Source organism: Nematolebias whitei, chromosome 19 (genome assembly GCF_014905685.2).
Source record: "Nematolebias whitei isolate Nwh7 chromosome 19, NemWhi1, whole genome shotgun sequence".
NCBI classification, from domain to species: Eukaryota; Metazoa; Chordata; class Actinopteri; order Cyprinodontiformes; family Rivulidae; genus Nematolebias; species Nematolebias whitei.
In genome coordinates, this window is record NC_056516.1 from 6,129,421 (window position 1) to 6,144,277 (window position 14,857).

General features: G+C 42.5%; 1 protein-coding gene across 1 annotated transcript in view; it reads right to left on the reverse strand.

Moving 5' to 3' along the window:
* The window catches only part of LOC119426035 (anillin), an 89,033-nt gene extending 87,721 nt beyond the window's left edge, over positions 1–1,312 (reverse strand). The window contains exon 1 of the mRNA XM_037693596.1: positions 1,232–1,312. Within this exon, the coding sequence (XP_037549524.1) occupies positions 1,232–1,312 (81 nt within the window). The remainder of the gene's footprint in view (positions 1–1,231) is intronic.
* Between the last annotated feature and the right edge of the window lie 13,545 nt (positions 1,313–14,857).

Below are 14,857 nucleotides of genomic sequence, written 5' to 3' on the forward strand. Positions count from 1 at the left end.
TGTTTATCTGTAGAAAGCAGCATCAGTCTAATCCCTGGATCATCATTAGACTGGATGGTTTTAACAAGACCACAACACAACGCCTCTTCATTTGTACAGATGATGGAAACCTGTTGCAGCGGCGGTGAACTTTAATCCATGCATTTATACAATTCAATTAAATTCAGTTTATTTATAAAGCACCAAATCACAACAAAGTTGTCTCAGGGCACTTTACAGAAACATTCACATACATAAAAGCCAATTAGTAAAGTTCTCTATCTATGGAATCTAGCAGACAAGTTGAATCTTGGCTTCGTTGCAGTCTCCCATCCACATTTACTAAAGTGAGAACCCTGTTTCTGAGAGGAAAATTAAACATTGGACTTTTTTATTTTGCTCACATTCATTAAGTCCACAGAGCAGAAACAGGTTTATTAGAGCGGTCTTTGTTTGGACTGATCTCTAAAGGTACAGTCACTGTGAACAGAAGGAATCCTTAGTACTACTTTGTTCTACTACTAACCACTTCTACATCTATCCGGATGAGAAGTGAAACGTCTTCTGTTACAAATAAAGTCCAGTTGTTTGTGTCTTGAACTTTATTGAATTTATCATGTCCTAGATGACTATCTTCACCAGCAAACCACTTCTACATATCTGCTAAATAACTTTAATTGTAAGAAAGAGCTTCCAGATGACTGGACTAAAACAGCAACAGTGATTAGAGACACTACACAATATATTATAAATTTATTGTAATATCAGCACGGTAAAGGACTGCAGTGAATCATAGGTTATTATACTTCAGGTTGTATGTGTTCATGTTCTGCTGCTAAGAATATGTGTGGTTAATTCAACAGACTGGCCTTGAAGACAGAAGAGGCCGCTGGTATTAGAAGATAAACTTACTGCACATTGTAAACTGTTCTGATATTGTGCCGCCCTACTTATAAGTTTTCCTATAAAAATATCAACTTTTCTAACCTTTGCCATTTTTTAACATACTAAACAAAAACATGAAAAAAAGATTTAACTTTGATTTATTTTTAGTGTGTTCTTATAAACACAGGAGTTGAAGCTGCTTTGCTTTTTGGACAAAGATGTAATTCAGTGCAAACTTTATTAAGTTTGATAAAAGCTGCTTGTGCTCTGAACTTTCAGAGTCAAATCTAAGTAATGTTCCCTAACCTTTAGGTAGCGCCTCCATTACTCCTGTTTCAGTTCAGGCAGGAAACGTACGCCAACATACCTGCTGAGAGCTGGAGACAGCCTTGCAGTCTGGAGTCACACTGTTTTTTGTTCTGGCAGAAGGTTTGGGAACAAAACCCATACCAGGCTTCTCACTGGGAATGTTGGCATGGCTTAGGTCATCCTCCCAGGATTCAATGGTGGCAGCCAGGTTGGCCAGTCTGCCTCTCCGGCCAACAGGAGTTTTTGAAGACGTGGCAGGAGGTGGTTGGGCATCAGCCAGTCTCTTCAACATGGACAGCGGCGCACAGTCTGCTACAGGACCAGAAGCACCTGAAAATGTAACGAGTTAAAACATTTAGAGGATTGAGACCTTTGAATAGAACTGTACTCAACACAAGCTACGGTTTGGAGTCCCCAAACTACAGTATCTGTAATGCACAAGTGGGACGTCCCAGGTCCCAGGTAGAGCAGCAGTGTCAGAAATCTGCAGTAACCTCTCTCTTCCACAGGTAAAATAACAGAACTGTTCAGTCATGCTTGTGTCATGTATGTGTTATCAAACAGCTCATGGAGCACAGCAGCCAACTTAAATCATACTGAACTTTTACAATTAAAGCACATAAAACATCAACAATGAGCTGATCATGTGACTGTTATCAGTTAGTTTGCCTGTGTGTGAAGCTTCACCCTCTGCTAATCATCATGTTGAACACATGGACATGTGTTTACCGTCACTATCCCAACATTTCCTCTCCTCTGCTAACTTCTGAAAGCGGGACTTCATGTCAGCAGCAGAAGGAGCTAGATGGTCCCCAGCGTCCTCCTTATTCGTCTGCAGGGTGGAACCAGCAGGTGCATCTCTACAGCTTGGACCATCAGGACGAGGAGCGACTGCCATCTTCTCCGGCTCTGACCTCACTGTGTTCAGCTCAACATCAGGCTGCGGTGATGTTTTCTTTACAGGCGAGGACTGCTGAATGCTGGCTGGACCAACTGGGGGGATTCTGTCTGTGGAAGCATCTGGAAGCACAGGAACTAGAGTTTGGGTCTTCACAGGCTCCTGGTTCTCTTCGTCTGCTGCAGGCTGCTGGTTCTCCTCTGAGCATCTACGCTTTGAAGGAGAAGGCTTGGAGGACAGCTGTGGAGCTGAAAAACAGACAGAAAACATGAGCAATCCCAAAATCCTCTGAGCGTAAGGCAGAATACGCAGTCCAACAAACACGGTGTTACTTTTCTCCTTGACGGAGTCCCTGAGTGCACAGTTTGTGTTCATCAGAGGCTCCCTGGCTCTTTTCACCATCTGTCTGTTTGATGCATTTGGTCTCTCTGCCAGTTTTTTCTGCAGGTTTTCTCTGCGAGCTCTGGTCCGCTCCAGCAGTTTCTGGAACCAAAAACAGGATAAACATTTAACTTCAGTCAGAAATCCAGCGCTGCCCCCACCTCAACACTGTCATCACCCCAACATTGCCTTATAACATAGAACTAGAACAATAATTATTTAAACAAAAGTCCATTTAACAACCTTTTGAAGAAATTGAATACTTTAAAAATTGTTTTCTATCTGCTGTCAGTCAACAGAAAACTGAAAACACACATAGCACACACAACCCATCATTTCACACTGTACACGTCTATGGGTTCAAATGACAGTTTCAAAGTATAATATAAATATATACCATCATATAAATGAGTTACTAAATAATTGCATAATTCATTTGAAGTTGTGCTTACCACTGTGTTCAATACATGATAAGGTTAGAGTTTAATTAAATAAACACTTAACTTTTTTATTTTATTTATTTTTAATTTTATATTTTTAATTTAATCATTATTAGAACATTTTAATAATAATTCTTAAGATTAGAGGGTTCCCATCATTTGATGAAAACAAAACTCGCTGAGTAAATCCTGAAGTTCTAGGAGATATTCCAGTCACACAAAACGCTCAGGATACAGCTCCTTTCTCTCTGATCAAGACACTCAGAGCTCTTTACAACACAATCTGTGCCTCATTTACCCATTCATACAGCACTCTACAGTGTCTTGCCCAGGGACACTTCAACATGTGACTGCTGGTGGAATTGAACCCCCAACTCTTGCACTGGAGGACGACTGCTGTCACTACTCAGCCACAGCCGCTCCCTGCTGTAGCCTACAGTGCAAACAGCAATCAATCAAAACTAATAATTATAGTTTCTTTAATCTGCTCCCTTCTTCAGGGGTTGCCACATCGAACCAACTTGCCTGAAAGATTCAGCAATTGTTTTACACCAGATGCCCTTCGTGATGAAACCTGAGCTCGAACCCGCAACCTCAGGATTACAAGACCACGGCACTGACCACCAAGCTATCGCAGACCATTACTAATAAATAATTAGATATTAAAAAGCCTCCAGAGCCAGTCAGTAAGGACACATGTACTTTGTAGAAGCAGAACGTGGACCCAATGATACTAGAATACCAACATTAATAAACGAACACGTTAAAATCTCAGAAAGATCATCTTTTAATCATCAGATCTGTGTTTAAATTCCCTGAGTTTTCCCTTGTTTATTTATTTTTTCTCAAATTCACTGAGTTTTTGTTTTTTTATCCAGTCTGTGGGAACCTGGAATGAGCTTTGCAGCTTGCGACTCATACAAGATCAGATCCCATTTAGGTTGCGGTTGATCCAAAACGGATAAAAAGCTTCAAATATTCCTAGAAAAACTACAATGAGTACAGCAGCATCTCCTCCAGCAGGCGCTGGGTTTTCTCCTCCTGACTTTGAAAGATGAGCTGGAAACACTGGCGTCAGCCTAAAGGAGCTGCTGGGCCCTCCCTGTTCTCAGGGTTTAATGTTAGGAAGGAAAGAAACCACAGTTCTCACATTGACCGACAGGTTCTGTTCCCTGTGAGCTGATGGGACCGAGGTTATGAACACACATGGTTTAAAAAGCTACACCGACTTTTTTTATAATCTCCATTTGTTTCCTGAGGAAACAGCCCGATGACACGCTGTCATTCTTCTTTATTAACGAGAAGACCTAACATAAAACAGCATCATGTAACTTGTGTAAAGATACTCGATGTGACGTTTCAGCTATTGTTTTAAGTCCTTTAGCTTTAGCAACAGCTAACGCTAAGCAGCTACACTATTTTCAGCGTGAAATGTTAACTCACCTCAGTAAACGGGTCCATCTTTAGCAGTCTGCACGCGACAGTACTTTATAACCCAAAGTATTTTAAAGAAAGTCGTGTACACTGCCTGTGTGTACAGAAATAGGGCGGACAGCTGAGGAGCTCCGAGCTTCTCTCGTCTTCTCTCGGAACAAAACAACTTCTGATCCGTTCAAAAACTTCAAATTTGAATTCCATCGCTGGGAGCTACTGCGCAGGCTCCAACTGTTAGGCGAAGCCTGTAAGGACCAATCAGAATCGAGAAACAAGGAGCATTACGGTTTTAGTAACCAATCACAGCCTAGATATGTGGAAGGGGGCGGAACTTTTAACAAGTAAGCGTCTAACATTTGAAATGAGTAAGTCATCTCTGAACGGTTATAACGTGTGCACATGTGGGCTGAGCTGAATGAAAGAACGTGTTTATTACAGCAAAATGCATATTTATTCTAGTTGTCTGAAGTAATGCTGTTTATCACATGAAGGCGAAAAACCAATAATATATTTACATGTGTAGATAGAAACTGGCATGCACACAGACATATATAACCTGAGGAGTTCCTGAGCATGTTCCGTAATCCAAGTAGAAAAATCTAACAAGTTAAGTCAGGTCCTCTGGATGGATTCTTCTTGGTGAAACATTTCATCTTATCCAAAAGACTTCTTCGGTCTGAGGAGCTGCAACAAACAACACCTTCTCATAGTGGATCAACCAGTTTGCTGCTGATATCCAGAAACTAGCTGTTCACATGACAAAGGAGGACCATCTGAATCTGTAGAAACTAATCAGTGGTTTATCACATTCATACGCCGATGGGACACACATCGGAGGCAATGAGGGATTCAGTGTCTTGCCCAGGGACACTTTGGCATATGACTGCTGCTGGAATTGAACCCCCAGCTCTTGCATTGGAGGACAACTGCACTATAACCACTCAGCCACAGCTGCCCGTAAAAAGTACTGTAAGTTAATAAGATTATTTATGTCCTGTGCTCCAGCATCAACGTGTGGCATGGAGGCTGCGCAGCTGCAGAAAAGAAAGCTTTGCAGAGAGTGGTGAAGGCTGCACAGAAGACTGTTGGAGTCAGTCTCCCCGCCATCACAGACATCTACACCTCCAGATGCAGGAAGAGCGCCACCTGCATCATGAAGGACCCCACTCACCCAGCACACACACTTTTTGCCCCGCTCCCCTCAGGAAGGATGTTGAGGAGCATTAAGTGTAGACCCACTAGACTGAGGAACAGCTTCTACCCTGAGGCTGTTAGACTCATGAATCTCTAACCAGAATAATCACTGTGAGAGAAAAAAAATCACTGTAATGCCACTTGATTGTTGATATGTGCTGCTGATTATCCATGCTGCTGATCTCATGCAATTGATTTATTTCATGCTACTGTCTTCATTAGTCCTCATCTGCTCACACAGACTCATGTTCGTGCTTCTGTTGTTCGGTGTATTGTTTTTGTTCTATTAGTGTTTAGTGTATTCTTAGTTTGCAATATTTCTTAGTTCATATCTTAGATCTTATTACAGTTTTTCTTTACCCTGATGCATGCTCAATAATCCAAGTAGAAAAATCTAAAAAAGTTAAATCTGGTCCTCTGGACATTCAAAAAAACAAAACAAAGCAAAACAACAAAAAAAAATGTAAAAAATGTTTCATCTCTCATCCGAGAGACTTCCTCAGTCTGAGGTGCTGTATTCAGCTCAGTCTCTTAAATAGCACCTTCTCAGAGTGGATCAACCAGTTTTGCTGCTGACAACCAAAACCAGCTGATCACATGCTCAAGAAGGACCATCAGCCTAACAATGGATCATTAGCACACTGATGGTTGTTTACTATTCACAGAGGGCTGAGTGATACTAGCAATCACAGCATTGTAAGAGGGGGACAATTGAACACGTAGGCCTCCACCCCTGTTTAACGATGGACAATTTCTTTTCACAAAGATGGCCTCCTTTACTCCGCTCTCAAACCATCGTTCCTCTCTATCCAGGATGTGCACATCTTCATCCCTGAATGAGTGACCGCTGGCCTGGAGATGAGTGTAGACCGCAGAGTCCTGGCCTGATGATGTTGATATTCTGTGCTGGGCCATCCTTTTGGCCAGTGGCTGTTTTGTTTCCCCGATGTAAGACTGATCACAGCCCTCCTGACACTGAACAGCATACACAACATTACTCTGTTTGTGCCGGGGGACTGGATCTTTGGGATGAACCAGTCTTTGCCGTAATGTATTTTGGGGTTTAAAAGCCACTGGGACGTTATGTTTAGAAAATAAACGTCTCAGTTTCTCTGATACTCCCTCAACATATGGAATGACCATTGGTCTGGGTTCCTCCTTTTCACCTGTTGGCTGACTGGAGTCCTGTTTGGGTTTCTTCTCTGCTTTCAGGAAGGCCCAGTTAGGATATCTACATTGCTCTAGAGCCTGTCTTGTGTGGGATTTCTCCTTCTGCCTGGCTCCTGAGCTAGTGGGGACGCTGTCTGCTCTGTGATACAGAGTCCTGATGACTCCTAACTTGTGCTCCAAAGGGTGATGGGAGTCAAACTGCAAATACTGGTCTGTGTGGGTGGGTTTGCGGTACACAGTTTGCAAATGTCCTCTATCAGAGACTGAGATCTCACAGTCCAAGAAAGCCAACTTGCCATTTTTTTCATCTTCTCGTGTGAACTTGATGTATTTATCCACAGAGTTGATGTGGTCAGTAAGATGTTGGACTTCCTGAGATTTAATTTTAACCCAGGTGTCGTCAACATACCTGAACCAATGACTTGGTGGTGTCCCTGAAAAGGATGTCAAGGCTCTCTTTTCTACCTCCTCCATGTACAGGTTGGCAACAATAGGAGAAACTGGAGACCCCATAGCACACCCATGTTTCTGCCTATAATATTGCTCCCCATATGTGAAGTAGGTTGACTGCAGGCACAGTTTCAATAGTTGACACAGTAGGTCTGTGGAAAGCGTGGTCCTGCTGCTCAGAGTGGTGTCTGATTTTAATCTTAAACTGACCACCTCTACTGCATCATCAACAGAAATGCACGTAAAGAGTGATGTGACATCAAAAGAGACCATTGTTTCATCAGTCTCCATGATGACATCCCTCACCTTATCCACAAAGTCCATGGTGTTCTGTATGTGGTGTTCTGAGCTGCCAACTAAAGGGATGAGTACAGACGCCAGATATTTGGAAACATTGTAAGTGACAGAGTTAATCATGCTAACAATTGGTCTTAAAGGTACACCTTGTTTGTGGATTTTAGGTAAACCATAAAGACTAGGTGTGGCCTCCCCTGGGTACAGTCTGTGGTACAGAAAACGGTCAATAGCCTTGTCCTGCCCCAAAATTTTCAGGCAATCTATCAATTTCTTCTTGTAACCACTTCCTGGATCTCTTTTCAGAGGTTCATAAGTGTTTAAGTCACTAAGGAGTGTCATAACTTTCTCATGATAGTCTTTCTGGTTCAAAATCACTGTGCACCTTCCTTTGTCTGCTGGGAGAATGATGATGTTTTTGTCCTTGCTAAGAGTGGTGAGTGCGTCCCTCTCCTCTCTACTGATGTTGAAAGGTGGTGGTTTGGCATTGCTGAGGCAGGATGAAACTTTTATTCTGAGCTGTTCTGCTTCAGCCTCTTTAATTTTGTTGTTGCGGATGGCTGACTCAGTAGCTGTGATCATCTCCACCAGAGGAATTCTACTTGGTGCAACCACAAAGTTCAGTCCCCTGGCAAGAATCTCTGTCTCTGGCTGGGTGAGCTTTCTGTCAGATAAATTCTTCACCCACTTTTCTGTCTCCCTGGCATGTAATTGACTATTGACTGTAATTGTAATTGATTGTTTTTCTTTACAATTTATACTTTTGTTGGATGTAACTGGGACCCTGTGTACACAATTTTGTTCCACCTCGTGTACCACATATGATGTGAATGACAATAAAGAATGTTGACCTTGAATATTACTCTGTTTGTGCCGGAAAACCGGATCTTTGGGATGAACCAGTCTTTAATGTATTTTGGGGTTTAAAAGCAACTGGGACGTTGTGTTTAGAAAATAAACGTCTCAGTTTCTCTGATACTCCCTCAACATACGGGATGACCACTGGTCTGGGTTCCTCCTTTTCACCTGATGGCTGACTGGAGTCCTGTTTGGGTTTCTTCTCTGCTTTCAAGAAGGCCCAGTTAGGATATCCACATTGCTCTAGATCCAGTCCTCTGGCACAAACAGAGCAATATTGTAAATGGTAAATGGACTGTACTTATATAGCACTTTTCTATCTTATTTCAAGACACTCAAAGCTCTTTACAACAATCTGTGCCTCATTTACCCACTCATACAGCACTCTACTAGATCTCTACAAAGCTAATTGAACAAATCATTCTAAAGAGACTAATCAGAGCTTTATCACATTCATACACCAATGAGACACACATCGTAGGCAATGAGGGGTTCAGTGTCTTGCCCATGGGCACTTCAGCATGTGACTGCTGGTGGATTTGAACCCCCAACTCTTGCATTGGAGTACGACTGCTCTAACCACTCAGCCACAGCCGTGTATGCTGATCATTGCCAGGAGGGCTGTGATCAGGCATCATGGCCTCAGACAATAGAGTTGTGTCTATACTGGTCCTCAGTGCTGCATTTAATACAGTTGATCATAATATTCTATTACAGAGACTGGAATATGATATTGGAATTACAGGTGATCAAAAAACAGTTTGGCTTCACTCCCCAACTAGTCTGATCTGGACTTTCTCTCCTGCCATACCCCACCCACATCACATGACTTAAATAAACATGTTACCAACCTCAAACCAACAAAGATCTACACATAAAACAAATAGCTTCAGTTATACATATAATCTTTACAAAATTTAGTTTAGGCTCCTACATTACCGGCCCTTAATTGTTAACAATATCTTTGGAACTGTTAAAGATGGGAGCTGGCTGCGGGCCACCGGACCCGGAAATCCCCTCCAGCCCACGTCTTTCCCCCCGGCTCAAACCTCCCTCAGAAGTGGCAACTCACAATATCAATAAATCAAGGAAACGTCAATTAAGTTTTATCAACTATATTAAAAAAGGCAGGAAAAGTTTACAATTTACAGCGCTTGGACTCTCCCGTCTGTGACACGTTCACAGACCCGAAAGAAGAGCCCCGATGTCCCGTGTCATTACTCATTTATAGGGTCCTAGACTCCTCCTTCGCAGAAGGGGAGCTCATGTCAGTGTATGAGGGGGCGTGAGTAAGTGTGATCTCAATGGAACATATGTGTTTCTGACGTGTTAGGAAATATGAGACAGTGTTTCAAAAGCCTTTCTACGTGATGTAGCAAGCTATTCCGTCACCGATATTGAATCCCAGGGACACTCTTTTTAGAGTTGCTGGCCCAGTTTAACCCAGTCAGAACTGTGTCATAATTTCATTATAATCCCGTCTCTGAGCAGATCAAAACCATAGGATCAGTCCAAAAATATCATAACAACTCCCCTTGGGCAAGGGTCCCCGAAGGGGTTCCCTCGCATAAAAACTCCCAGTTCAATACCACCAGATAAGCAAGCAATTAATCACTTTCCTCTGGTTGAATGTACATTACTCCTTATATGTTGGCGGGAGATGCCTACAGGCTATAGCGTGTGACCTGGCAGCCTCAGGTCAAAATAAGATGCCAGAGCTGACGGCTAGCGTGTGACCTGCCAGCCTCAGGTCGCCTGACCCAGCCCTGGACATCTGCCTAGGACTTCAACATCCCTCTGGTGTGGTGCAATATGACATAATGGAAATTTCTAACATTTGTCTAAAGCCCCCAGTATACTGCCGCGTACGTCCATTCACACGTACGTATGCGTGTACTGTATGCAGAGGGTTCAGACTTTGTACTCCAGCGTACACCCTGAGCAGCTGCAGAGCAGCTGCAGAGCAGCTTCACAGACAAGGGGCGTTTACCTTCGGGACAAATTGAGGTCGCCGATTGGTCATTTGCTGACATGCCTACTGGACTGATTGACAGGTCGGAAAAAAGAAAAGAAAAGTGAGCGCTGGCAGCCTCTGCCGCAGCGGTGTTCTGTGTTTATATGTTGTTAATAAAAAAATCTAAAAAATAAAAATAAAAAACAGCCCACACATCAGACCAGCCCACTAGGAAATCTCCAGACCCTCCCGCAGCCATGGTGGACCTGAGTTTAATTCGCTCGTGACAAATTCCTTCATTTGTCACCATTTCAGTCATTGCATCAAAGGAGGAAGAAGAGATCACTTGCCTCTAGGCAAAAAAACAAAAGGCCAGATCAGGATGAAGAAGGGGAATTTAATACATTGGTGTTGCATACAAAACAGTCCATCACTGGGCAGTTTATTGTGCGACACCGTGTACGCGTATGCTGTCGTAAAAATTTGAGCTTTGCACGGACATGCCCTGGGGGGTACGCTCGTACCTCTGCGTACGTACGTGCGTACATCTGCGTATGGACATACGCGGTAGTATACTGGGGGCTTAAGTACGAGCTCTAAATATATGATTTTATGATTGCAAAAGGCATCCTAATGCAAGAAAGCTTTCTTATCTAATATATGTTAATCAGTTGTAGAACCTGAACTTCTCTTTTTGACTCCAAGGGCAGGCCTGGTCCATTGTGTCCATCTGAAAAAGAAAAAAGAAAACTCTGTGCCTCCTTCCCTTTCAGTCATGCAATACCCAATTTATTTGCACAGAGCGCTGCCGGTATTTTTAGCCTGTCACAGCAGAAAATGTGTTTGTGTGAATAAAAATCTAATTTAAACAATTAACGTGTTTTAACATGCATATTATATGTAAATAATAGAACCTCCCAACTCCCCCTGGTGATCTAATATAAAAACATTCCCAATTAACCAACAAATCAATTAGTCCCAATTTAGATTGAAAACTGTCACAAGTTCACCCCCTGGAAAATCTATATTATAAAACCTCATTATATGTATTTATCAAAATCCTCTGGTCCCTCATCATGGCCCAGCTGTAAAAAATTTGTTATTTCATAGAAAACAATGCTAATAATTAAATATATCATCGCAATTGCACCATCTAGTGGTGTTAGTTCATCACGATCTGCTCTTGAAACTAATTATAAACGCACATTCTTATTCATGCCTTCACACATCAAATATTCATTAAATAAGCAAATCATCAAGTAATCATTAGAAGGTAATATTTAGCTAAGTACTGTGCAAAAAGTATCTTTTTCAACCATGTTAGTTTTAAGGAAAAATTCATCATAACGCTCCATAATACTGTAAATAAACTGTAAAGGTTAATATCTAACCCACCCCAAAATTAGTCAGTCCATCAATCATCTCATCTCTCAAAGTAGTTGGAGAAGATCTGTCACCCAATTAATGCTGTCCAACATTCAAGTTAACCACAATTCTAAAGTACACATCTGTACTTAATTGTTAAAAATTTACCCAGAACTTAGCTTCATATTATCTGTTAAATTTCCTATTATATTCACCCGTGTTTGACTTCCTCCCCGTTAGGTTGTAACACACTACTAGGAAGGTCCACTTAATTTTAACATCAAGAAGTTTACTCTAAAAAACCTTTTTAGTTTCAAATAAAAATTGTAATTTTCTTCTCCCACATTCAACTAATCAGTTTTGGGATTAATTAACAGATAGGAATTTGTAACTCTACTTTCAAAATATTGCTTTATATCCATAATAGCAGTTGTTCTAATTTATCGTTCAAAAATCCCCAAGACTTAGCTTTAGATATAATCACATCATTAATTGATTAGCATTGTAAACACAACCTATAAATTTTTGTAATGTCAAAACAGTGTTCTATAATCATTTCAGTACATGTAAAAATCCAAAACTCTAGTCTAGCAATAATCATTTATTAACTCATAGTTTAATAAAATTATCAGTAAGTTCGCAGTTTCAAAGTGTTTGATTGGCTAAAAATATATTTTAAAAATGCTCCTCCATCTATATGTTTAAAAGTAAAATCAGAAAATAGAAACCCTTTACTGTGCTGTTAACGTTAATTAGATGTTAATAATGATAAGTGATGTCAATTTGATGTCAATAAACTGTCACAGCCAGATCAGTATGAATCTGAAAGAACTTTCATTCATGATAAATGATAACACCCTCATTTGATGTGTGATGTTCTCAACTCAGGGAGTAGAACCAGTGACTTTTCCCCCCTGGCACTCCACTCCATAGCCCCTCATTAGGGACATTTCCTCGGACATCTGTCCGGCCTCCATCCTTCAAACCCCTGTCATTGGACTCGCAACCCCTCTGACAGCGACTCATTTGGAGCTGCACCACCAGGGAAAAAAGAACAAACATCCCTCTCCCACAACAAAACAAAACTTGATCAGTCATTCATCTAAATTTCTATAAGTTTCATTATCAATATATAATTATCAATTATCATTCATTATTGGTAAGTCAGTGGTTCATATTGCATGTTCATACTCATCTGACACCTCTCTGGGAATGTCGACCACAAACTCACACAGGTGACCCCTGTGTTCACCTTCCTGGAGCTTCTTCAGCTTAGATGTGTAGGGGCAAGGATGTCTGGAACTCAAAGACGAACTGGGTCAGAGTCCAGGTCAACTACCACCACCTCAGAAGGATTTTGCTGTACCTCCTACACATAATCCCCTTCTGCCACCTCCACGTGAGTCTGGTGAATCACCTCCACGTAATTATTTTGTTCCAACAACACCAATCCCTCAGCCTCTGCTCTCAATAGCGGAAATGTATAAAATAGCGAAGTATGTCCAACACTTTAAGCCGGGGCCGTTGGGTTCAACCGACACTAAGGCCTATCTGCACGACCTTGACTTCCAATTAAGAAGCTATCCCAATGCTACAGTTGAGGATAAAGTAGGTTTAATCAGGCTCACTTCAGCCAGGACGGTGTTTTCCTTCATAGAGCGTCAACCTGATGCCACAAGCAAGGATTACCGCCTGTTTTGTGCTGCTCTTAGGAAAGAGTATACCCCTTGCGTGGGACCTGGCGGATATCCAGCCGCCGACGTGGTCATGCAAGGTAAGAATAAGCACCCAAGGTCATATTATTCCAGAATTTTGCAGGCTTATTTTGGTTACAGGAACGAAACCGGCATGGAGGAGGAGGAAGCGTTTAAGTTCGTTTTCAGCAAAAATCCCCACCCTGACATAAGGATGTCAATGCAAATGATGGCTAATTTCAAAGAGAAAACCATCAGTGAGATAAAAAATTGTGCTATGAATGTCTTCGAGGCCCATTCACAGGCCAAAACACCCACTGAGGTGTTTCCCGGTGAGAGGATTCCTGCCCAGTCATTAGAATTGGAAGGGACGAGAGCTTCAGCTCCCCCTCCCAAAAAAGGCGAGAGGAAACCAGGTTTCCCAGCAGCCAAACCACAACAGGTGAGTGCCCCCTGGTCCAGACAAGATCCTAAATGGTTTCCCAAGAAACCAGAGGATGAACGAATGTACCAGAAGGGGGGCGCATGCCCTAAGGGTAAAAAGTATGGCACCAAAGGTGACCCATACAACCAGGGATCCCACTGGGAACCCCAGAGGAGGGGACCTGCTCCCCCTCCACGTCGGCCTGAACAGCCTGAGACGAAAAAGAAACAGCAGCGGATCCAGAAAGACAGCCCCGCACCTCTGAGCTCGGTCGAGACAGAGAGTGTGCGTCGGTTCTTGGAAATGTTGAAAGGTGTTGCCACGGACAAACAACCTGACGCGTTGTGTGGCAATAGCATTGCTGATGAGTCAGAGTACACAAACAACACTGTTACTGCTGTCACAGACAGTCACCATGACGTTGTTGTTGCAAACTCTGACAGGCCCTCACCAGAAAAAGGGGGGGTACAATCACATGTCACCGACGGTGACCCGTCACAGAAACCTCAGAAACAGCAACAGCTGTACTAACGGTTCAGATAAATCAGGGTGACACAAACAACAATGTTGCCACTGTCACGGACAGCCACCAGGACCTTGTTGTTACAAACAATGAGAGCCCCTCAACACACAGTGAGCGGGTGATCTCATACATCAATGACGGAGGCCCGTCAAAAACAGAACTCTCAAGAGCAGTAGCGACTGCACCAATGGTTCGGATAAACCAGGATTACACAGGCAAAGGTAAACGTAAGAAGAAAGGTTGGCCAAAACCTACAAGGTTCCTGTGTAACCTTATCAGAAAGGGGGTCGCTAAAAAAGCTTACCTGTCGATCACACTTGAAGGGGTCCTCACACATGAAGCCCTACTGGACGGTGGAGCCGACATAACTATTATGTCAGCCAAACTGTTCGAGGAGCTCAGGACCGCCGCTAACGGTGTTTACAGGGAAATACCTCTCATAGAACGTGCTATAGAACTGCAGGGCCTCGCAGAGATGAGGACAACCCTGACAGCTATAGCTATGGTTCACATGCAGGTTGACGAGATGACACTATACCACTCGGTACATGTGTCTATGGTTGACTCATTCCCATTTTTGATCGGCCAGGATTTTATAAATCGTT